Here is a 25,836-nt window from a genome sequence, read left to right on the forward strand (position 1 = left end):
TGTCATCGTATCCTGATATCCCAGCTCATGCTGTTCATCACTGGATTGTCAGGTCCAGACTCGATTATTTACAGACCGCCGCCATATAGCTAGAATATTGCTGAGTGCGGCGTAAAACTAAACTCACTTTTCCACTTACTCTTCTTAGCATGTTCTCTAATCACATGCATCTGAAGAAATAACATACGCATATATGTTTGAACACGCAAATTTTATTGAACAACAGATGGGTCTTAATGTCCATATTGATATCAACATTGTTGGCCAGGATGCTGACACGGCTTCATCTGCAGAAAGAAAAGGGAGCTACAGGTCACTAAACACCAGACGTTAAGAACATGAAGTACCGCCAATACGAGTGAGCAGAACGCTGTATATTATCATCAAAGGTCAGGTGGTTTAGTGTTATCCAGTTCGCTTTACATAGATGTGTCACGATTGTCTGCCCGCACAATCACCAGCATTGGTTTCGCCTATTGTTAACGAAGCGTAATTGACATGCATGTGTTCCTTTACTGAAGCTACCGTCAATATGCGGGTATTTACCTGTGCTTGCCTTATCAAAACTACGGTCAACATGCTTTTACTTACCTGTGCTTGCAAACTGAAACTACCGTTAATATGTGGGTACATACCTGTGCTTGCCTTATCAAAACTACCGTCAATATGCGGGTAATTACCTGTGCCTGCAAACTGAAGCTTCCCTCATTATATTTGTACATACCTGTGCTTGCAAACTGAAGCTTCTCTCATTATGTTGGTACATACCTGTGCTTGCAAACTGAAGCTTCCCTCATTATCTGGTACATACCTGTGTTTGCACACTGAAGCTGCCACGAATTTGATGGTACATACCTGTGTTATATTAATGAGACAACACGTACCTGTGTTCTTACACTAAGAAAGCACAGACACGGGGAAAGGTTTGGAGATGAGGTACACACCTGTTTGACCCCGACTTCCGTTAGCAAGCACTAGAACAGGTTTCAACCCGTGTCTGGTCAAGGGCAACGCCTGTGCAGCCAGACAGCTTTCTGCAAGTCCTGTTCCGTGTCTCCGTTATCAAGCCGTCGCAAGTATTCGAACAACTACCGCTAGCCAACCATTCAGACCATCGAGTAAGAGCTAGAGCAAATACAATAACATCTTATTAGCATGGTACAGAAAATATGTCTGACCGACGATGGTGTGTTCAAAGTATAGCCATGTCTAGATAATCGCCATCGTCCGTCGTCCAATATTAGTTCTGCGACAGGACGAGATTCAAGACAGTAATTCTTTGGTTCATTGGAAGTGTCGAATTATTCTGAGTGAGTGAGTAGTTTAATTGAAGCTGAATCCGGCGTGACATATAATGGAACGCCAGGTGATACAGGAATCTGATACTGACCACGCCATGTGCCCACAAACAACAGCGCCCACGTCAAATCAGAATAATATGAAAAATGAGTGCAAAAAAACACTCTTTGAAAATCAATTTGGCTCAATTATGATTTAAACTACACAGCCGGATGGCCATTTTGACACCGCTCTTTCCCTCCTTTTATAATAGCCATACCGATATGAGAAATAGTTGTGCAAGCATGCAGCCGTCTGATGAAGTAGAATTTGTATGTGAGTAAACATTGACACATTTGTCCTTTGATACATTACCAGTGCGTGTGTTACATTAAATGTTGGTGCTGTGTTGTTTATGTGTTTTGTGTCATTGTTTTCTTATTTGCATTACAGTTTTGAACATTAAAAGCAATCTTACCCTTCAGACGTGTACTAAATTACATTTGTATATTTCACTGTGTAACATGTTTCAGATTGGTTCTTTAGTCAAAAGAATAAGGCTGCACACACGATGTTTACTTACTTCCACGTGTCACGTATATACCTATGATCCATTGCCTTGATACTCTCTCTCTCTCTCTCTCTCTCTTTCTCTCTCTCTGTGTCTCCCTCTTCTTCCTCCATGTCTCTCTCTTCCTCTCTCTCTTCCTCCCTCCATCTCTCTTGCCCTCTCCTCACATGCAGTTCTGCTCCATCTCTGTGTCTCTCTACCTCCATCCCCTCTCCCACTTCTTCCCCTCCATCTCTCCCTCTCCTCTACCCTCCCTCAATCTCTCTCCTCTCTCCCTCGTCCTCCTCTCCATCTCTCCCTCCCTCCTCCTCTCTCCATCTCTCTCTTCCTCCCTCCATCTCTCTCCCTCCTTCCACCCTCCTGTAACCCTTCTGCTCCCTATCCTCCCTCCATTTCTGCTCCCTTCTACCTCTACTCTCTGCTCCCTCCTCCTCTGTTCTCTCTCTCCCTCCTCCCTCCTCTCTCTCTCCATCCTCTTCCTCCCTCCATCTCTCTCTCTCCTCTTCCTCCCTCCATCTCTCTCTCCTCCTCCCCCTCTCTCTACCCTCCATATCTCACTCTGTCCCTCTCTTCCATCTCTCTCCCTCCCTCCATCTCTTTCCATCTCCCTTACTCTCCATATCCTTCTTCTATCCCTTACCCTCCATCTCTCTCTATCCCTTACCCTCCATATCTTTCTCTCTCTATCCCTTACCCTCTGCACACATGCAGTTCTGCTCCATGCACACTGCTGTCCTGTTCTGTTCCAAGGGCTGGTCACAGGCGTTGTTGCCACAGTCTAGTAGTTCTCTGTTCCGCGTCTCCACCAGCGACCCCTGCCCACATGACACCGAGCATGGACCCGGCTTCCAGCACCCCCAGGGAGTGTAGCATTCTGACATAGCAGAAGATGATATAACAATGAAATATGGCATAAATGAATACACATAAACAACTGACGCACTGTCTGTGGTGAACTCCGCCTGACATCCTTGTTCCTTAACTTATGTTGGGAACGGTTATTCCTGTAACTCCCTGCTCATGATTCAGTAACTAAGCAACTGGTCAATCCGGACTATTACGCTAGAAATATGCATCGTCCGGTATAAATTGAGCGAATGAGTTTAGTTTTACTCCGCACTCAGCAGCATTCCAACTATATGGCGGCGGTCTGTAAATAATCGAGTCTGGACCAGACAATCCAGTGATCTACAGCATGAGCATCGATCTACGCAATGGGTATACGATGACATGTGTCAACCAAGTCAGCGAGCCTGACAGCCCGATGTCGGTAGTCGCCTTTTACGACAAGCATGGGTTACTGAAGATCAATTCTAACCCGGATCTTCACAGGTTCGTGCTGTATAAAATTTCGTCCGGGATAATGTCCCAGTGATTGGGAACTGGATAAACCGTCTGAATGCAAGAACATGATTACGTGCAATGGTCTCAATAAACTCATTGGCAAATGTTCTTTCAGTCACAATAAGGCAAGATAAGGTACCTGTGATGTAGCCTGTGTTGGAGCCTATGACGTTTGGAGAGGGTCACAGACATTTATAATGCAAGTCATTAACCTTAATGCACAGTTTCACTGCACCAACACACTGGCAAACCGAGTTACTTCACTTTACCTAATGCATTCGGGTGAACCTAGGTTCATCTCATTTGATTTCATACTTATGAGAGATAAGTAAGATACCTAAGATGTGTTCCGACTGATTTTGTCACTTAGCTCCAAAAGTTTTAACCCGGCTATGAGGGGGCTACCGGAAAATACTTGCCCGCTCCTAACCCAATCAAAAGCATTTAATGTAATGCAAGATAAATTAATCAATATGTATACCTTACCAAAAACTAATAGTGTCATCCCACGTGACCACGACCCTTTATCTTGATCCCAAGTACTCTGCTGATAAGTATTAGCGGTTCAAACAGTTCCAACGGTTTATCAGTTACATCATGCATAGAACTTAATTCCGAGTGTATCGATCACATCAACGACAGCGATTAGTCGCTGACTAGTCCGATGGCGTCCTGACACGCCACAATACTTGTAGCAGGTGGGTAGGGAGGTTGTAATGGATGGAATAGTCGTTGCCGCGGATCAGGCACTTCACGGACAGTGGACAGTAAACAGCTCCACAAATACTTCTTGGAGTTTCATGAGAATGAACAACTTGTATCGCTGTAGGTAAACTATGGCTTGCTTTCAGACAGTTATCTATTAAAGCCTAGTTTGTTGTGTGTTATAGACGAAAATGATGTGTACAATTTCCAACACACCTGGCGCGGGGGTTGTTGAAGTCGTCGGCATTTCTGTAGTTGTTGCTGAAAATATTGTTGAACACGTTATGAGGGAAAGAAATACAACCGAAATATAATGAAACATGTAATATTAATGCTCATACTGACTTACCTCGTCTGCCTTCCACGGACGTTTGCTAATTAAACTGAAATAAAAGGGTTTTACGAAACTGGATATCAAGTCGTCAAATCATGGCACCCTTCATCGTGCTACAGCCTCGAAACAGATGAATGGTACCTGCTGTCAGCTGGTTTCAGCCAACGGAGTGCATCACTCTCCACCCCCACTCCCCCTCCCCAAACACCCGCCACACCCCCACACCCACCCACAACCATACTACCCAATACCGTGACAGAGCTTGGAGGGTAAACTGACTCCTACGAAGCCATTACACCCAGGTCAGGATCACAGGTATGACTTTCGATGTGTTTCAAGAATTCTTTTCTTATACTGGATCCTATTTTATCTAGATGGTTAGTTTTCTTGTTCGATAAGCAGAATCATAAGTTCATTCGACAATTAAAATATTAATGTGTATTAGTACTTGTGCAAGCAGGGTCGCCAGCACAGGATACCGTGTCGATTATTGTGTCAGGTCCGTCGCATGTGCGCCCGGGAATTCCTTTGTTATCGCACGTGCGATTCCTGACCCGATCTCGCATAGCCGCTTCACAATTACAAGGTCCCTCCGACGTATCCCACGCGGTCCATACTGAAGTAAAAACAAATAGCATACAAATAAAGTTAATGCACTTCACAGAATAGTATTTCACAATCCATTGGCATTCCAAATTCTGTAGGCGAATATGTCCCTAGTAATATGATGTTCCAAACATATATATGAACTCACCTCCATCGTCATCAACCACAATGAAGTGCTTCACGTCAGACTCCGGTAGAGGTGCTTTATCGATGGCGGTTAACCTCACCACTATTGTTCGACTGGAATCACAGTCCTGAAAGAGATGGAGAATGAGTGGGTTATCATTGGAAGGTTACATTGACAATAGACGAGGGGAGGTAAAAACTTCATAGAACTCAATCTTTAATTGGCAGCATTAGAACTGTTTTGTTCTTATTTTTCAATGCAGTCAATCTGTACTTTGATGCACTTGGTCTATGTGTCCTGCTACTGATACCCTGGAATAAGAACTCGGATGATCGAATAAAAAAACGGGCCAGCCTTGGCCATCTTGTGATCATCATCACACAGGTGTGAATATAAATTATAAAGGAAATAACAATCACCGGGGCCTAGGTTTGGATTGTCTGGAGGATAATTCAGTTACTCGAATCCACATTCTCGAACAGCAGCCTTGGCAAATCGACACTGTAATAGCGTAATCTAATGGAGTAGCAAAACATTCTTCTGGGTTGTTTTCTTAATTGCGGTCTTCAAGTAAAAATCCCTAAACATCGTTGAAACGCTATTGGTGCTGTGTATGTGCTTCTACTGTATGGACTTGAGTGTGGTGTTCGAATCCTAGCGGCGAGTCCAGGTTTCATCCCGAGTTAACAGCTATGACTGAACGTTATCAGCATCTGCATTAATAACTCCTGCAGGTTCTCGAGTTGATTCTGATTCTGAGCATTAAGATATCATGGTACCATCTTGTCGAGACCTTGAACATGTGTAAATGTTCAAGGAGTAATTGTGTAATTACTTCCATTTGAAATGGCCCACTCTCCAGCAATTTCGTTCCCCATTACTCGACGACCATTCAGGATTAAATCTTGGAGGTGAGCAAGCTACTGTGCCATTACTCACGTTTTAGGGATTGTCTATGGGTTAACTCGGATGGCCTTCTTCGGCTCTCGTCTAAGAGTGAGTGAGTTTAGTTTTACGTCGCTTTTCGTAATATTCCAGCAGTGCCACGGTGGGGGGCACCGAAAATGTGTTTCACACATTGTGGGGCATAGAACTCGGGTCTTCGGCTTGACGAGCAAACCCCTTAACCACAAGGCTACCCCACCGCCCCTCGTCAAAAAGAACAGTTAATATGAACACGCAATGGTATTATTGTGAACAGTTTATCAATGTCCAAACAGGGAATGGTATTATTGCGAACAGTTTATCAATGTCCAAACAAGCAATGAACACATTGGAACTGATCTGAGACAGCTACTTCTGTGAAGGTTTTCACCACCAATCGTATTAATATCCTGTCTAACCAAGGTTTGGCGGTACACGGTCAGACAGGACTTCTTTCCACAATCATATAAAAGACCCAGCATTTGTAGGATTCATCTCATCCTGCCTATTAACAGTGAGGAATTCCAGTTTACACGTCATGATGAAGACCCGGGATCAGTTGTCACCCCTCTCTAGGTCTTGATTTTTGCTTTATTTGAGAATAGGTAATATAATGTAATAAGGTACAGTTCAAACAGTACAGTATCTAAACCACTTATACTGTAGAATGAGGACTATTTTTATGGATATACAACTTCTTTATTGTGTATAGGCGACGTTTCGACATAGATTCTAATGTCGTTGTCAAGCAAGTGGTGCATGAGAAGTAATTTTGGGTGATATATATATATATACATGAGTTGTTTGTACAACATATGAGGGATGAGGCGAAAATGAGTTGTTTATATAATAGAAGATGATGATAACACAGGATTAAGTAGGTTGATAGGAAGCCAGTAAAGAAGATGTACATGGTTGTATACATAAGAGATTAAGGATGTTGATGGGCAGCCAGTAGGGAACGACATTAATATCTATGTCAAAATGTCGCCTATACAGAACAAAGAAGTTGTATATCCAGAAAAAAAGTCCTCATTCTTCATATACCCAACTTCTAGAATGCCAATCAAAGAAGTCACTTATACTCAAACTGTAATAAGGTAACATGCATTTTGTTTAGTCTTGCAATAAAGAGCACAACAATTAATCTGTAGTTCAATACATGCAATCAATCAGAGTGTACTTACAGAGTTATCAAAAAGTCAATTGGGACCTTCAGTGGGACCGTATTACTAGGGTAAACAATTGAGAAGACCCCTCCAGTGAAATCATCTGGGGAAGTAATTCCAATTCCGCTGACGGTGTAGTTAATTGTGATATCCCCTACATCCGTACCAAACCGACGCAATGTGATAGAGTTGTTGGACTGTCCTTCGTAGATGTTCTCCGGAACAAAATCGAAAAAAATCAAATCTGTAATTCCTGTAAGAACAAAAAGAATTAGTTACATTACATCGATGCCCCGTGTTGCTTCACGTTAGTACCTCCATGTCAACAGGTCAACTTAAAACATTTTGCCACGAAGTCTCCAAGTCTCTCTGCAAAAGCTGGAAACTTGCTGATGTGGCGTAAAGCAATGAATATTCACCCCAACCACAAGCACATGCTTCTTGATGGCTGAGTGGGATTGTGTTCCAGTTTTTGGTACTTTTTACGAAACACAATTTAACAGCTTCGGATCAAAGATGTGTTGCCACTAAAGTTGACGTACTAGAATATTGTTTATGACACAGTTCTAAAACAGATTTACCAGGGCGCTGCGTCTGGAAACTCATCCATTTGGTAACAGTATTACCAAATCTGTTTCTGTCAACATTGCCAACCTACTTACAACAAGAAGGTCGATGCAGGAAATCTGTTCCTGTCCAGATTACCAACCTACTTCAGCAAGAAGGTCGATGAAGTAAACCTGTTCCTGTCTAGATTACCAACCTACTTCAGCAAGATGGTCGATGAAGTAAACCTGTTCCTGCCCAGATTACCAACCTACCTATGCAAGAAATTCGATGAAGTAAACCTGTTCCTGTCAGGATTACCAACCTACCGACGGCAAGAAGGTCGATGAAGTAAACCTGTTCCTGTCAAGATTACTAACCTAAATTCAGCAAGAAGGCCGTTGAAGTAAATCTGTTCCTGTCAAGATTACCGACCTACCTTCAGGGAGGAGGTCGATGAAGTAAACCTGTTCCTACCAAAATTAGCTACCTACCTTCAGCAAGAAAGTCGATGAAGTGAACATGTTCCTTTCAAGATTACCAACCCACCTACAGCAATTAGGTCGATGAAGCAAGCCTGTTCCTGTCCAGATTACCAACCTACCTACAGCAAGAAGGTCGATGAAGTAAACCTGTTCCTGTCAAGGTTACAAACCTACTTATGAAGTAATTCGATGAAGTAAATCTGTTTCTGTGAACATTGCCAACCTACTTACAACAATAAGGTCCACGAAGTAAACCTGTTCCTGTCAAGATTACCAACCTGCCTATAGCAAGAAGGTCGATGAAGTAAACCTGTTCCTGTCAAGATTACCAACCTACTTATCAAGAAATTCGATGTAGTAAATCTGTTTCTGTCAACATTGCCAACCTACTTACAACAAGAAGGTCGATGAAGTAAATCTGTTCCTGTCAAGATTACCAACCTACTTCAGGAAGAAGGTCGATGAAGTAAACCTGTTCCTGTCAAGATTACCAACCTACTTCATCAAGAAATTCGATGAAGTAAATCTGTTTCTATAATGATAATAATAGGCCATTTATATAGCGCCTTTCCACGTTTCCGTTGGTTTCTGTCAAGATTACCAACCTACCTATAGCAAGAACGTCGATGAAGTAAATCTGTTCCTGTCCAGATTACCAACCAACTTCAGCAAGAAATTCGATGAAGTAAATATGTTTCTGTCAACATTGCCAACCTACTTACAACAAGAAGGTCGATGAAGTAAATCTGTTCCTGTCCAGATTACCAACCTACTTCAGCAAGAAAAATTCGATGAAGTAAATCTGTTTCTGTCAACATTGCCAACCTACTTACAACAAGAAGGGCGATGAAGTAAACCTGTTCCTGTCAAGATTACCAACCTACCTATTGCAAGAAGGTCGATGAAGTAAATCTGTTCCTGTCCAGATTACCAACCTACTTCATCAAGAAATTCGATGAAGTAAATCTGTTTCTGTCAACATTGCCAACCTACTTACAACAAGAAGGGCGATGAAGTAAACCTGTTCCTGTCAAGATTACCAACCTACCTATTGCAAGAAGGTCGATGAAGTAAATCTGTTCCTGTCAAGATTACCAACCTACTTCAGCAAGAAATTCGATGAAGTAAATCTGTTTCTGTCAACATTGCCAACCTACTTACAACAAGGTCGATGAAGTTAATGTGTTCCTGTCAAGATTACCAACCTACTTCAGGAAGAAGGTCGATGAAGTAAATCTGTTCCTGTCAAGATTACCAACCTACTTCAGGAAGAAGGTCGATGAAGTAAATCTGTTCCTGTCCAGATTACCAACCTACTTCAGGAAGAAGGTCGATGAAGTAAATCTGTTCCTGTCCAGATTACCAACCTACTTCAGGAAGAAGGTCGATGAAGTAAATCTGTTCCTGTCAAGATTACCAACCTACTTCAGGAAGAAGGTCGATGAGGTAAATCTGTTCCTGTCAAGATTACCAACCTACTTCAGGAAGAAGGTCGATGAAGTAAATCTGTTCCTGTCAAGATTACCAACCTACTTCAGGAAGAAGGTCGATAAGGTAAATCTGTTCCTGTCAAGATTACCAACCTACTTCAGGAAGAAGGTCGATGAAGTAAATCTGTTCCTGTCAAGATTACCAACCTACTTCAGGAAGAAGGTCGATAAGGTAAATCTGTTCCTGTCAAGATTACCAACCTACTTCAGGAAGAAGGTCGATGAAGTAAATCTGTTCCTGTCAAGATTACCAACCTACTTCAGGAAGAAGGTCGATGAGGTAAACCTGTTCCTGTCAAGATTACCAACCTACTTCAGGAAGAAGGTCGATGAAGTAAATCTGTTCCTGTCAAGATTACCAACCTACTTCAGGAAGAAGGTCGATGAGGTAAACCTGTTCTTACTAAGATAAGCAACCTACCTTCAGCAAGAAGGTCGATGAAGAAAACTTTTTCCTACGAAAAGGTTTAACAACCTCACTACTTCAATAAGGTCACTTATATAAGTTACCTGTTCCTACTAAGATTAGCAACATACTTTCAGCAAGAAGGTCGATGTAGTAAATCTGTTTCTGTCAACATTGCCAACCTACTTACAACAAGAAGGTCGATGAAGTAAACCTGTTCCTGTCAAGATTACCAACCTACCTATTGCAAGAAGGTCGATGAAGTAAACATGTTCCCACTAAGATTAGCAACCTACCTTCAGCAAGAAGGTCGATGAAGAAAACCTGTTCCTACCAAGATTACACCCTACCTGACTGTAGCAGCATCTGAGGATGGCCTGCTCTTCTGGGACTATATCCTGTCACAAGTTCAAAATCATCAGAGTATGCGACATCGCTTTTCTAGATATAGTGATAGTCGTTGTTTCAACATAGCTAACGTGAAAGCAGAGGTTTTTTTTTTTTAACTTCATCATCTGCTAAGGTGATAATCGCGTCTGAAGCCAAGCGGGAATTGCACCTAGAACGTTAACCATACATGGTTTTGCGTATAAGTTGATGTTGCTTTTACTATCGACAGTGTTTGTGAATAAGCAAATAGAAAATTTCATATATTAAACATGCTATAATCGACTCACTTTTACTAAAAAATGCACCTGCTCTTTATTGTATGCTATTAGGGCAAGATCCTGTATTACACCCCTCTTGAATTGTACCAAAGATTAGTGTTAGATGAGATGATCAAAGCATGTCTATGCTCATTTAACAATTGTCCATTGTCCATGAAAGCCACTGATAGGTCAAAACTGAACAGCATACTATTACATTCACGTGTATGAAACGCAATCTTTAATTCGGTTTCGCATATTCTGTATTTGGATGGTTACGAATACTTGGAAAATAATTCTGAAAAAACGTCGTTGATGAAAGTAGTAACTTTTGGTGTGAATAAGTGAACCAGGCAGGTTCAGTAAAAGTTGACGGGTCAGTGAGCCTTACCGCCCGATCAATTATGGCTGCTCACTCGACCAACTCATACTGGGGACCAATTCTGATCAATCGTAATATTTATCATTTCCGAAAATATTGTCACTGTCTTACACTAATATTGATTCGTCAATGCGACAAACCGCTTCTTCAACAAAAATGAACTTTGTATGCTAGAGCTAAAGAGACTGAGTAGAGGAGATATTGTCCATCACCACGTACCCGGGAGAAGATCTGCTTGATTACTGAGTTGGGGCTGAGGCAAAAATTAAGCTTTGCCGGCAATCACTGCAGCATCCCTTCTGTGTTTAAATTATACACACTCAACAACACAAATCACTGAGTGAGTGAGTGAGTTAAGATTTAACGTCACATCGGCATTATCTCAGCCATATCGTGACGAGAACAATGTAATTCATATCAATAAAAAATAAATTGAGAAAATAAAAACCTGTCATCGAAGGACAGTTAAACTACTATAATATCACAGCTCTTAATTTAAAACTAGTACGCTATCATAAAACTGTATCACTATAGACAACAATACAATATAAAACAGGGCTATAGATCACCAGCAACTGAAGGCTGATCACCATACTAGGGACACACAAATCACTGTATTTCGAAAAGAAATCTTTAAATACAGAACTTCAGTGTAAAACAAAAATGACCATCCTCAGAAACACATTTGGTATGGTTAAAGTGGAAGTACTCGCCTTGGGCGTTAATGCTGCACACACAAAACACCACCGTCAGCAGGGCAACATACGGACACAGCATCCTTGCAAACTGAAACCAATGTAAACTGTGTGAGTAGAAACACTTTCAAATACAAGCATACAAATGTACCCAACATTGTCAACAAGTCAGGTATACCGAGTTATTCCATAGCAAGGTTCATGGGCCTTACCTTGACAGATGCTTCCTTACTCTATCTTTCCGAGGCTCACAACTGAATCCCGTGGAGAAGCCGGGACTCTTATGTATTCAAATACGTATTTAATAACAACTAGAGGTTTCTGCGTTTGCTTGATCACATTTCATGGTGCGATCAATAGCATACGCGGATAAAGGGATTACTGCTTAAAGACAAAAAGCCGCGATGTCAATTAATTTAGCGGATACGCCCATCCTAAATTAAACGGTATACAGAAGGTTGTGTTTGTGGAATGTCAGTGCATTTTAGTGCTTTGTGATTATATACTAAGTTAAAAATCAAACATTAGCGATTTAACGCAGTGATCATACTATTGCTGACACTTCATGTGTTTATGGCTCCAGGTCCTGCACGGTGTATTTCAGGGAACAATAGGTCCCAGCACCCAGTGAATCTCGACTAACGTCAACCGGTTAGCCGCAATACATGTACCTTCAAACATTGGCTTACGTGGTCCAGACATTATCACTCATCGTTGTTATAACGCTGAATCCACTTCAATAACACTGGGGCTTCTTTCAGGGCATATAGTTGTCATATTTCTGTTTGTAATACGTATACATTTAGCTTATTAGATGAATTAGAACTTATTGCAGTATTTGAACATTTGTCAAGGAGTTGCCAAGCCAAACCAGATGAATCTGACAGGAAACCAATAAGCCATATGGTGATCAGTGTAAAGCACGCTTAACACGATCAGTGAATAACACCTCTTCCGCCACACCCATTGATGATCCTAGCCAATGTCCCATGGATTGCCGGGAATATTCGGGGAGTCTGATCAGATCCTGTTTAGCATAAATGTGTCACGGCGGGTTTGATTTAGAAGGCAAAACTGTTGTATCAATCGATCAGTGAAAAAAGGTGATAACGTAAAATTGTACTTTGATGATCCAACCTTTCATCTCTGGTCGGTGTTCATGGTCTTACACCAGGTTAAAACCAAGATATTATGAACAAAAACATTGTACCTGTTTAATTGAGGCACTCATTGTCAGTTGATAAGCATAATTGTTTAAACTTTGCTAAATGGCCTTAACACAACCTTCAAATAACACATTCTTGTTCCACCGCTGGTGTAATGTGGCAGTGTTAGTACACATTGTAAACCTGAGTTGCTACTTACTGTGTGACGGTCACCTCACCTCATCTCATCTCACTTTACATCTAGACCAGCAGTTGTGTGACGATCACCTCATCTTATGTAATCTCACTGTACACCTAGACCAGCAGTTGTGTGACGGTCACCTCACCTCATCTCATCTCACTGTACACCTAGACCAGCAGTTGTGTGACGGTCACCTCACCTCATCTCATCTCACTGTACACCTAGACCAGCAGTTGTGTGACGGTCACCTCACCTCACCTCACCTCACCTCACCTCATCTCATCTCACTTTACATCCAGAAGATCAGCTGTTTTACGATCACCTCATCACACGTTACATCTCACTTTAATGACACCCCCAAATATAATAAGCAATAACTATATATTTACAAAATACGATTACGTGTTATTTTAATAAATTATTATTTTTGGGATGAATAAATTCTCAGCTTTCTAAATATATAATTTTTAAGTAGTTTATGAAGAGCGCTTAGCATTACGCAGCACGAGGAAGTGGCTCTTCACGAGTGCCGGGTACATGTGGAACTGGCAAGTATATACAGGGAGACAGGAGGGAGGGAGACCACAGGTTTGACGTACGAGGTTGTTACGTCATTGTATCAACCACTGTACGGTAAGGGCCAGCCATGTGTCCATGGTCAACTTTTTAACTTCTCCCTCTATTTTTCAGGAATTAAATGACAACCAGACTGGTGCATATTGCACACGGGGCCCCCCAACTGGATGTACGAGAGCCTGTCACGGATGTCCGACTAATTTCTGGCGATGATCCGCATTTATTTAGGGATAATACATTCTTGTATATCACATGTACTGATAAGAGAAAAGTAAACATTTTGAGCAGCATTCATAATGGTTGTTGCTTTTGGAAAAAAACAAGATCTAAGTCATCACCAAACAGCTTCAGAGAGGTACGAAATCCCAAAGTAGTTCAGCTCTACAGTCAGCACATGGGAGGCGTGGACCATTCAGACAAGCAGTTGCAGTACTACATGGTGATCCACAGGTGGGAAAAGGTGTTTTTGTACCTGATGGCAGTTTCGTTTAGTAATGCGCTGACAGTCGTCAAAGCTGCAGGTAAGAGGGTGAGTTCTGAAAGGTTTAAATTGGCTATTGCAACCATGTGCCTGGAAGGTTATTTGCGTCAAGGAAAAGCACGATCTGGACGTCCAGCAGCCAACCTGGAGCGCCAGGCAGAGTAACAGCCACATAACTCCCAAAGGTAAGATCTTCTTTCAACATGGTCAGTTTACAGTTTACTGTTACTACCTTTATTGTTGTTGTAAAAACAAATACCCAAAACAATTGATGCAAATCAAATGTAAATATGTTTGCAGTGTTTTTGTGTCTGGTTATTCTGCGCGGTGGGGGTAGCCTAGTGGTTAAAGCGTTTGCTCGTCACGAAGCCCATTTCTGGTGTCCCTTGCCGTGATATTGCTGGAATATCGCTAAAAGCGGCGTAAAACCATACTCATTCACTATGGTTATTCTGTAATTATTTATTTTAGTAATTATTCAAATGCATATAAAGGATATATATTTACTTGCAGCCAACCTGGAGCGCCAGGCAGAGTAACAGCCACATAACTCCCAAAGGTAAGATCTCTTACAATGGCTGTGTGGCTTGTTTGTTCAGACCTTCTAGAAGACCTCAGACCACCTACTTTGGCAAAAGCTGCAATGTTTACATGTGCCCTGTACCGTGTTTAGAAAGGTACCATTCGTTTATAAATTATAAAATTCAGTGCAACACAGATCTCCATGATTGAAAGGTTGTATATCATTGAGATAGATTTCTTTCAACATGGTCAGTTTACAGTTTACTGTTACTACCTTTATTATTGTTGTGAAAACAAATACCCAAAACAATTGATGCAAATCAAATGTAAATATGTTTGCAGTGTTATTGTGTCTGGTTATTCTACGCGGTAGGGGTAGCCTAGTGGTTAAAGCGTTTGATCGTCACGAAGCCCATTTCTGGTGTCCCTTGCCGTGATATTGCTGGAATATCCCTAAAAGCGGCGTAAAACCATACTCATTCACTATGGTTATTCTGTAATTATTTATTTTAGTAATTATTCAGATGCATATAAAGGATATATATTTACTTGAAAACATATTAGTCAATAATTTTTAATCATTCAAATGCTTCATCACCTTATACCAGCAAATATATATCATAAATTCCTTCTAACCCATTTCGCCGCGCCCACTTTCACGCCCCTGTCAACAGCTCATTATCTTGGGTCGTCCTTGCCGCTCGATATGAAAACGTAATTTGTGTCCGACACAAAATAATTTAAGACATTGTTCAGTTTTTGCCATCAATAATATACTCATAATCATCAGTACATCAACATTTGGTATTTCGTCTTAATAAATCTTCAAATAATTGATACTGACAAACTTTCATTTCGTGTTGCTAAATTTAATCAAAACTTCCGCTTCCGGGTCACGATCAAACTAGTTTAGAAATATGCGAATTTTATCATTTAAGCCAGTATGATTGATCTTATATACTTTTTCTGTATATTCTTAAAGATATATAGACGAATTACATTGCTCCAAACGTAATTCTCTATAATGAAGGAATAAATGAGTTGACGTCTCCCCGTGTGTGACATATCCGACAACCTTTGCCTGAATAGTGTCGTGAACATGCGCCATCATTCTTACCGTTTATTTAGCGTTCCAATAAACTGAAATACGAATGAAATATTAACTTCACTGGTGTTTAGATACCAATATTTGAAGTCGTGTACAGCACAACGCGGCTTGTTTGATCTTGTTACATCTGCTTGCAGTACGACACGGGTAAATCTGCTTGCAGTGCGATACTGGTAAATCTGCTTGCATTACGACACGGGTAAATCTGCTTGAATATGAAATATATGAAACCCCCTGAAACCTGAGCGGTAGCATTCGTTAACGTCTTTTAGTATATCCTGCATTTTCTTATGGCATGGCTCTGTAAAATAGGATAAATAAAGTCATTTCAGTAATTGACATGGTGGCCTCGAAAATACAATTGTATTTAGAGGAAAATTTGCGTGAGATATTTTCTTATGATTTATAATAATCCTTCTCGCTGGTGTCTTCTCAATCAGCCAGCGCTTATTTCACGATTCCTCATACGAAATTCCCGAATCCACCTACATGCACAATCACTTAGTTCTGGTTGAAAAAAGGTTGAAGAATCCCCTTTGAGCCAGCACAATATAACACAGTCAAATCTAAACTATTTAATAATATTTTGAGCAAAAATGAGCAAGCTACAATGAATGACAATACAGATATTTAGTACAATGCAATTGAGTCACAAATCTAAAATAATGAGTCACAAATATGAAATACTAACTCACCAGTCTTGGCGTTTACCATAAGAGCAGATTTTCCAATTGAAGGTAGTTCACTATGAGAGCGTACTGTCAATCTTGAATGTAGGTCAGATGATGGCAGATAGACAGACGACGACGGTAGGCAGGTGACATCAGAAAGATGTACACAACTCCAGGGATATGCCAAGTCCCGTGTAATTCCGTAGTCCCCTTGTGTTTGTCAACACAACAACCAACCGTTATATATACTGACACAGAGTCTAGAACATTCTTTATCCACTGAGAACATTCACGAAAGGCCTCGTAAACACGACATGATGAAAGCGTTAAATAAGATAGTCAATGGAGGCAACTCTTGAGCGCTATCATAAAGGCGTACCGCTAAAAATAGTATTGCCATTGAACATATATGATGCAAAATGTGACCCACAACCCACGCTCAAAGCTTTAAACATTGTGACCCATAATAACTATCACTCAATCAATGATAATATAAATTACAAAAAACACACTCTCGTAACACTCCCCCTTAAGGAAAAGCCTGAGATATTCATTGCAAGATAACTAACATAATAAGATGACATGTAATAATATGAAGAACATGAGAAACTTCTTGCAGAATTACTATGATATAATGCAGATATAAACATACAGCATTATCAAGCATACAGACTGGAAAGTGCATCAGCACAAACATTGTCTTTGCCTCTAATGTGTCTAATCACAAGATTGAACCCTTGCAAGGTCAAACTCCACCTCATAAGTCTTGTATTCTTGTTCTTCATTTTACGAAGAAAGGTCAAGGGATTGTGATCAGTAAACACTTCAATTGGCAAAGAAGTGGTACCTAGGTACACTTCAAAATGCTGCAACGCTAGCAAAAGACCTAATGTCTCTTTCTCAATGGTAGAATAATTTCTTTGATACCGATGCTTGTCAAATTTCTTGGAAAAATAACAAGCTGGGTGTTCAGTTCCTGAATCATCCTCTTGAATCAGGACAGCACCTGCACCTACATCACTTGCATCAATTTGTTTCAAATGCTGTCTGACAACTGCTATTCCACTGGAATTTAACCTTTTTCCCCAAAAGGTTGGTAGGTGAGGATACAACAGCTGAGAAATTTTGACAAAACTATAATAGACTGCCATACCCAAGAATCTCATGAGTTCTCTCTTAGACTGAGGTACTGAAAAATGTACAATAGCTTTAACCTTAGCATGAACTGGCTGTACCTGGCCGTGCCCTACAACATGCCCAAATTCACACTTTGCAAGATTCACAGTCAATTTTGCTTCATACAGTCTTTAAAAGAAAGCACGAGTTCTCTTCAGATGGTCTTCCCGTAATTGATGACATCATCCATGTGAGCTTCGACACTATCAAGACCAGATGTGACATTGTTGACATGTTCTGGAACGTCGCTGGTGGGTTCTTCAGACCAAACGGCATCACTTTGTATTGATACAGTCCATCTGGTGTAGCGAATGCCGATACTTTTTTGCATGGCCTGTGAGTGGAATCTCCAAGAAGCCCTTCAATAAATCAAACTTACTTATATATCTAGCATGACCAATGCGATCAATGCAATCGTCCACTCTCGGAATAGGGTAACAATCAGTTCGTGAAAGTGCACTGACAGCTTTCATGTCAGCACAGCAGCGCCAACCACCTTCACCACTCTGCGGCACAAGAACACATGGTGAACTCCACGGACTGTCACTTGGTCCAATAATGTCATTGTCCAGCATGTATTTCACTTCTTTCCACAGAATCTCACGTTTCACAGGATTTATACGATATGGGTGCTGCTTTACAGGCACAGCATCACCTATATCTATATCATGGCTAACAACATCCGTTCGGCCAGGCACATCAGGAAATATGTGAGAAAACTCATGAATCAAATCTGACATTTGAACTTTCTTGTCAAGAAATATATCTGATAGTTTCTCATCAAGGTGAGCTAACACATCAGAATTTCTTGACTTTGGTGAAGCATTATCACTAAGGTCATCAAACTTCACATTGCTAACACCATCATCAATATTGTCAACATGTTCACCATTGTCTTTAGTACAATCATTAACCGTAGAGAGTGTGGCAATACAACTGACCTCTTTGGTTTCTAACCTGTCATGGTATTTCTTAATCATGTTTACATGACACAATCGCTTTTGTTTATGAAGGTCATGCGTCAGGACGACGTAGTCTGTGTCACTAACTTTTTTGTCAACAACATATGGACCTTGATATCTAGCTTTCAGTGGTTGACCAGGAATGGGAAATTTCTCTCTTTGGACTTCCTGTTATAGTTTTGTTTCATTTTTGCTTGTGAAACTTTCATGTTTTGTCTGGCCAACTCACTTGCTTTTGAAAGTCTGTCCCGAAATGTAGACACATAGTCTAAACGATTGATCTCAGGATTGTGATTGAGCCATTGTTCTTTTAGATGTTTGAGTGGCCCGCGCACACTATGACCAAATACAAGCTCAAAGGGGCTAAACCCTAAACTTTCCTGAACTGACTCCCTGAGAGCGAACAACATCAAATGCACACCCTCATCCCAGTCTTTCTCTGTCTCAAAACAATGTCTTGATAATATTCTTCAAAGTTTGATGAAACCACTCTAAAGCTCCCTGTGACTCTGGATGGTAAGCACTAGACTTAACTTGCTTAATACCCAACTGGTACACAGCTTGTTGAAACACCTTAGACATAAAATTTGAGCCCTCATCAAATTTAACAACATCTGGCAAACCAACTAAGGTGAAAAACTTGATCAAAGCCTTGACAATCACAGGAGAAACAATCCTACGAAGTGGAATTGCTTCAGGAAATCTGGTAGAAGCACACATGATAGTGAGAAGATACTGATTACCAGACTTAGTCTTAGGTATAGGACCAACACAATTAATGATAGCTCTACGGAAAGGTTCCTCAAAAGACAGTATAGGTTTTAAAGGAGCGGTAGGAATTTTCTGATTTGGTTTTCCAACCATTTGGCATGCATGACAGGTTTTACAAAATTCAGCCAAATCTTGTCTCAAACTGGGCCAAAAGAAATGTGCCAAATATTTCTCACAAGTTTTGTTTACACCCAAATGACATGCCATGGGCTTTCATGTGCCAATGAAAGTACATGCTTTCGAAATAATTTTGGTACCACAACTGGATGATACAATTTCCATTCATCCTCCGCGGGAACATCCGGCGACCTGTATTTCCTCATCAGAACACCTTCCTTGAAGTAATAACTCTTCTCGTAACACTCGTATGTTTGAAAATAGGCTACTTTTGGATGATAATGTATATTTTTCTATCTAGTATTAGTGTGCTAAATATTGGTTCCTTATTTCGTTGTCCCTTACTTAATGACACACCGGCTGTTTGTTACATCATATATGCCAGGAGGTAGCGACATTAAACCAAATTACTGATATTTACAAGGGCATATAAACCAACAGTTTTACACCTGACGGTTTACATAGAAATGTATTCTTTCGTGCTCTGTGTATACCTGATATTGGGAGGAGCGCACCTCGAAATATTCCCCAAACAATGCTGGCGGTGTGAGGCCTTGCGTTGTCGTGCTGCAAAATGACCCCTCTTGGCTGTTGTCGAACAAAGGGCACCCCAGAAGGTCTGGAAACTTCATCCCTGTATCGCTGGACATTCAGATTTCCTCGGATGATAACCAGTATTGGTTTTGAACGCAGTTTCATCTGTAAAGAGCGCTCTCTTCCAGTCACGTCTCTGCCACCGAAGTACAGTAACTGTTCGTGTCCAATCAAGTCTGCGTTGGCGGTGTAGACGGGTCAAGGCCATTTGAGGGAGGGGTGGTAGGTTCGTGTACCAAGCATACCAAGTCGTCAAAGGACTGTTCGTCTGCTGATGGCGTGTCCTAGTGCTGTCGCTGCCGTTGACGTCGCCGTCACGAATCTGTTTTGTTCTGGAAGTGGATCTGAGGGATGTAGCGGTCTTCGACCAGTGTCGTGACGCTTGGTCTTACCGATCTTGGACGGTCTTGTGTGTGGCCTGTTTGCTGGTAGCGGTTTATCAATTTGCTGGTGCAGGCCTTGCTGCAGTTCTTGCCAGCTAACGTTGTGAAGTCTCCATATTGGCCATACCAATTGCCCAGTTTTTGAACAGCAGCGTTGTTATCAAGACCATGTTACGTTTTGGCGAATGTTTTCTGCTTGGGTTCAAACCTGTACCAGCACGGTGTTTTCGTTGTTTTTTGTTGTTGTTTTTTATGTAATTACTTTAAAAGTTATAACTTCTTTTGCCCGGTAATGTATGTACAGAACATGTGTTCAGTAGTCGAGCAAATGAACAGACGATATTAACAATGAACCAGTGCAGTATATCTTCATGTATATATTAGAGGCTTCCACCTTAAATGGGGTCGGTGGGCTAGCCTGGTGGTTAATGCAATGTGTGAAGCCCATTTCTGGTGTCCCCCGTCGTGATATTGTTAGAATATTGCTGAAAGCGGCGTAAAATTAAACTCACCCACTCACTCCACCTCAAATGTACTAACTATGTATATATATATATACTGTTCGTCTAATACATTGGATGTGTACAGTTTACGGAAGGCTTGCGGAATATCTTGCCATATTCTCTGCAAAACTGATGCCAAATCTCGAACATTATCTGGTGGACTTGGTACGCAGCGTGGACGTAGCTCATTTCATCCCACACGTGCTCCAAAGAAGAATTAACACGGTGAATTTGGAGCCAGCATTTAAACATTTGGCTGTGAAAGAAAAGCCATAGCAACCGCACCCTAGCTGTGAGTGGACGTGCAATATCCTGTTGGATAGCCAATATTGCCCCATGACGTTGAACAAACGGAATCTTGCCCGAAAGTCTGAGAGCTCACACCTGCCAAACTGCCCTGGGCAACAAATATCTGGTTTTGCTGACGAAGTCCACCCCAGATAGTCACGGGAACACCCAAAAGTGATTCCACTCCATGATACAAGCTTCAGCATAACGCTTCACAAGACGCCACTGCCGGAAAAGCAACACCTGGACTCAACAACAACAGTCCTCCACAACAACCGAGGTTGACGGATAAGATTTCGGCACCACCTTTGACGGTTTTCTCGATGACGTTGTGTCAGAATAGGTCTTATGATAAGAAAACGGGGCCGTATGATGTAATCGGTCCATGAGTGTGTTGGCATGGGTACGTCTATCCTAGAATTGTGTTGGGGAGTGGTTACTGCAGACTGGAACCTGTGACGGGGATGGGTCATCTGTGTCCATCTGTACAGTGTTGGCCTTGTGACGTGAGGACGTCCTGCACGGAAGCGAACGACAATTTTTATTATTGTTCTGATAACATCTCAACAGTGTTGGAATGTTTGGGTGACCGTGGAAAAACGCAACCACATGACATTAAGACATTCTCCGATAGACCATCCCAATAGTCTTATGACGTTGTGACATTCGCCGATGGACCATCCTAATAGCCTTATGGCATTAACATTCAACGATGGACCATCCCAATAGCCTTATGACGTAAAGACATTCGCCGATGGACCGCCCCAATAGCCTTATGACGTTAAGACATTCCCCGATGGACCATCCCAATAGCCTTATGACGTTAAGACATTCGCCGATGGACCACCCCAATAGCCTTATGGCGTTGTGAGACATGGTATGCTTTATTAGCCGGGTATATTTCGAGCGATTAACCGCCAAACAATTAAGCTTCCCCAACCGACAGCAGTTTTTAACATCCATTTGCCCCATTCGTAAAGCATGTGGACAAACGTGTCCGTGTCGAAACTCATGCCAGCACATGAATTTGTGTACAGTTGAATTCATTGATTACTGTGTTCATCTAGTTCCAATATATAGTCTGGTTTCCGTTTCTTTTCGAGGCTAGTATATGTTAGACTATAACGTAGCAGGGTTTAAGTATAACTATTGCAAAACCGAACACTGCGATAGTTGTCCCTACATCACAACAGAATCGAAAGCGTGTTTTATCTATAGGAATTATCGACATAGTCTTTTAACTCTATCAATACAATGTTAAGTGAGAAAGAACATATTTGAGATCAGTGGAATACTATGGTATTCAGTTCAGTTCTGTAGATAGTTTTGACACTGCTACCATAAAGTCTTTGTTATAATTATCTCACTTTCTGTGTGAAAGGCAAGGTTGTAAAGGTGTCAGACGATGTAAATAACTTGATGTGTAAGAGGACATTGTATTAATTCTCATGTTTTGGCATATGAAACTGTGTGCATTTCATCTTCTTAGCGATTTAACCTATCATGTGCACTGGTAGAAGAAACAACATACACATAAACGTTTAAACATGCAAATTTTAATGAACAAGAAATGGATTCCAATGCTCACACCGGCATCAGCTATGTTAGTCCAAATCTGCAACAGAAAGAAATGGGAACTATAAAACACTAGATACGGGCCATAAACACTTTACCAAAGAGACTTGGGGTTGCGAATTCCCTTCTCATGGCAGTGTTAGGGTTTGCTTGTTTTGGTTTGAAATACTAGATTCAAGACAAGTCTTGATCTTTTGAGACCATCAAATGCCTATTAGACCTTACCTATTACTATCGAAGCCTTCAACCGCCAGTGGGGATATTGGGACAAAAACTCATACAGACTTTATTTTACCTATTACTATCGAAGCCTTCAACCGCCAGTGGAGATAGCGGGACAAAAAGTTTAAGAGTCTCAGTAAAGCCGGCTTTGAAGGTTTTTTGGTTGACCATGGAGGCCATTTGACAAAATCCTATGCAAATCACTAGTTTGTGACTTTGATGTTCTCGGGTCTTCCAGGTGAACAATACAGTCGGAATCCTACAATCGACTCTGTGCTACAGCCTTTTGAAAATCTACAGTGACGTAGAGAACAGTGTGGTAAGATAGCCCCTCTTAAGTATATAAGGGTAGTTAACTCTTGCCTTTCATCTGACATTTCATCTGAAGTTATAAGAAGACCAGCATCGTATGCGATGATTAATCTGCCTTGTTGAAAGTTGTATTACCGTTGATGAGAGGTAAATATCACCATCAGTGTCTTTATTGCTGCAATCACTGCTCTCGATGATGATGATGATGATGATGACGACGACGACGACGACGACGACGATGATGATGATGATGATGATGATGACGACGACGACGACGATGACCACGACGATGATGATAATAATTCGTATTTCGCACACGGGCTGCTCTTCGATACTATTCCTGACTTAATACTGCCATGTTGCTGCCCTTGTATTCATATGTGAAGTACATGTAGTTCTTTTTAAATAAAGCAGCTAATTACATCACATTTCTTTGTTGTTGTTTTTCTTGTTTCCCACCTAGTTTTTTTAAGAACATTTTTTGGTTCAACTTGGAATCAACACGTAACATTACGACTGAGGCATTTAGTACTTAGATTATATAGATTTATATGAAGATGCATGGCTGTGTTCCTACAACCGTAAATGAGGAGGATATGCCCGATTACAGTTGTCATTGATGAATATATGCATTGTATGCACAGTTTCTGTGGAGGAAAGGCGTTTCAATACGTACGTTTCGAGGTTAAGACAAGCATGGAGCAGAACAGGCAACAGTCCGTGTTTCCTTGATGATAGACCCGGTGGTGCAAGTCCTTTTTCGAGACTGTGTTTGGATGCCATCACAGGTTGCTGAACATGGTCCACCGCACGCCCACTGAGACCATTCCGTAGTTCCTGGAGCAATGTCAGAGAAAAGTTAAATCTTTGAAACATATAGCGATTCCTGGACTTTCATATATTAACTGTCATCATGTAAAACAAAGAGCAAGCCTAATCCAGATGCATTCTGAACAACGAGGCAGTGTTTACCTTCGAGAACACTTCGAGTTATCCGAGTTTCAACACAAACATAAACGCAAAGGCGTTACTAAAGGATGACAAACGTAAAGTGATGACCAAAGAATGAATACGAAGGAACCGAATATATTTTGCGACACAACCGTAAGTTCGCCATTTTATAGTTTGACACAAAGGAGTTTGACAGTTGTGATGTGATGATAGTCGCAATCGTCTCTCGTGAAATACTCAACATTTCAAACGGCATCATACATCTCCTGCTTATGATGCTAAGTTGATGTCGCATTTAATTCTCGCTATTCCCCATAACTCTGATTCGAAGTTTAACATTGTCCGTGATTGTTAATATGAACATTCGAGTTGCCTTTGGATGTGTTTGTGACGTGTTGGGGAGGGATTTGCTGCTATAAATCTATTCATCATAATACCTGCAAGTAGTTTGGCTCAACGTGTATGGTCTGTTATAGATATTTTTATTGAAAACTAAGAGTGAGCTTCCTTGAAAGTCGATTGTTGTTTGTCTCTGTGTCCAGTTTATCGAACTATTGAAGTTTCTACATCTTCGGTAGGTTGTATGCTTCATTTATGTCGGATGGTATACATAACCTAAACCCTACACTTACAGATACACTGGGTGAATAGTGAACTCTGGCAAGCACGGATTGGGAGTTTAGTTCAGCCCCACTCCATACGGCAAGAGAAAAGAGGTAGACCATTACACAGAGACAACGACCATCACATAGAGACAACGACCATTACATAGAGACAACGACCATTACATAGAGACAATGACCATTACACAGAGACAACGACCATCACACAGAGACAACGGCCATTACACAGAGACAACGACCATCACACAGAGACAACGACCATCACATAGAGACAACGACCATTACATAGAGACAACGACCATTACATGGAGACAACGACCATTACACAGAGACAACGACCATCACATAGAGACAACGGCCATTACACAGAGACAACGACCATCACATAGAGACAACGGCCATCACATAGAAACAACGACCATTACATAGAGACAACGACCATTACACAGAGACAACGACCATTACATAGAGACAACGACCATTACATAGAGACAACGACGATCACATGGAGACAACGACCATTATACAGAGACAACGACCATTACCTAGAGTCAACGACCATTACAAGGAGACAACGACCATGGCATAAAGACAACGACCATTACATAGAGATAACGACCATTACATGGAGACAACGACCATTACATGATGACAACCACCATCACATAGAGACAACGACCATTACATAGAGACAACGACCATTACATAGAGACAACGACCATTACATAGAGACAACGACCATTACATAGAGACAACGAACATAGAGACATCACATGGAGACAACGACCATTATACAGAGACAACGACCATTACCTAGAGTCAACGACCATTACATGGAGACAACGACCATGGCATAGAGACAACGACCATTACATAGAGACAACGACCATTACATGGTGACAACCACCATCACATAGAAACAACGACCATAACATAGAGACAACG

General features: G+C 41.2%; 1 protein-coding gene across 1 annotated transcript; it reads right to left on the minus strand.

Annotated features, from left to right (window-relative positions):
- Positions 1-228: 228 nt before the first annotated feature.
- Positions 229-8,128, minus strand: LOC124268399 (A disintegrin and metalloproteinase with thrombospondin motifs adt-1-like). Its single transcript, XM_046703364.1, has 7 exons — positions 8,099-8,128; positions 4,987-5,092; positions 4,681-4,848; positions 4,115-4,159; positions 2,544-2,723; positions 945-1,125; positions 229-287 (listed from the first exon to the last, which is right to left on the minus strand). Exons 1-6 carry the CDS (start codon positions 8,126-8,128, stop codon positions 965-967), a joined length of 690 nt encoding a protein of 229 aa, XP_046559320.1. The 3' UTR covers positions 229-287; positions 945-964.
- Positions 8,129-25,836: the final 17,708 nt, after the last annotated feature.

Source organism: Haliotis rubra, unplaced genomic scaffold (assembly GCF_003918875.1).
Source record: "Haliotis rubra isolate DU_JTF1 unplaced genomic scaffold, ASM391887v1 Scf138, whole genome shotgun sequence".
Lineage (NCBI taxonomy): Eukaryota > Metazoa > Mollusca > Gastropoda > Lepetellida > Haliotidae > Haliotis > Haliotis rubra.

Bases quoted from the DNA above. Each gene is read 5' to 3' on its own strand.
- LOC124268399 (XM_046703364.1), bottom strand. From the start codon at position 8,128: ATGTTCACTTCATCGACTTTCTTGCTGAAG. The intron at 5,093-8,098 runs GTAGGTAGCTAA...CATCTCTTTCAG, and splicing joins CATCGACTTTCTTGCTGAAG to GACTGTGATTCCAGTCGAAC. The intron at 4,160-4,680 runs GTACTAATACAC...CAATATTTTCAG, and splicing joins TGGCGACCCTGCTTGCACAA to CAACAACTACAGAAATGCCG.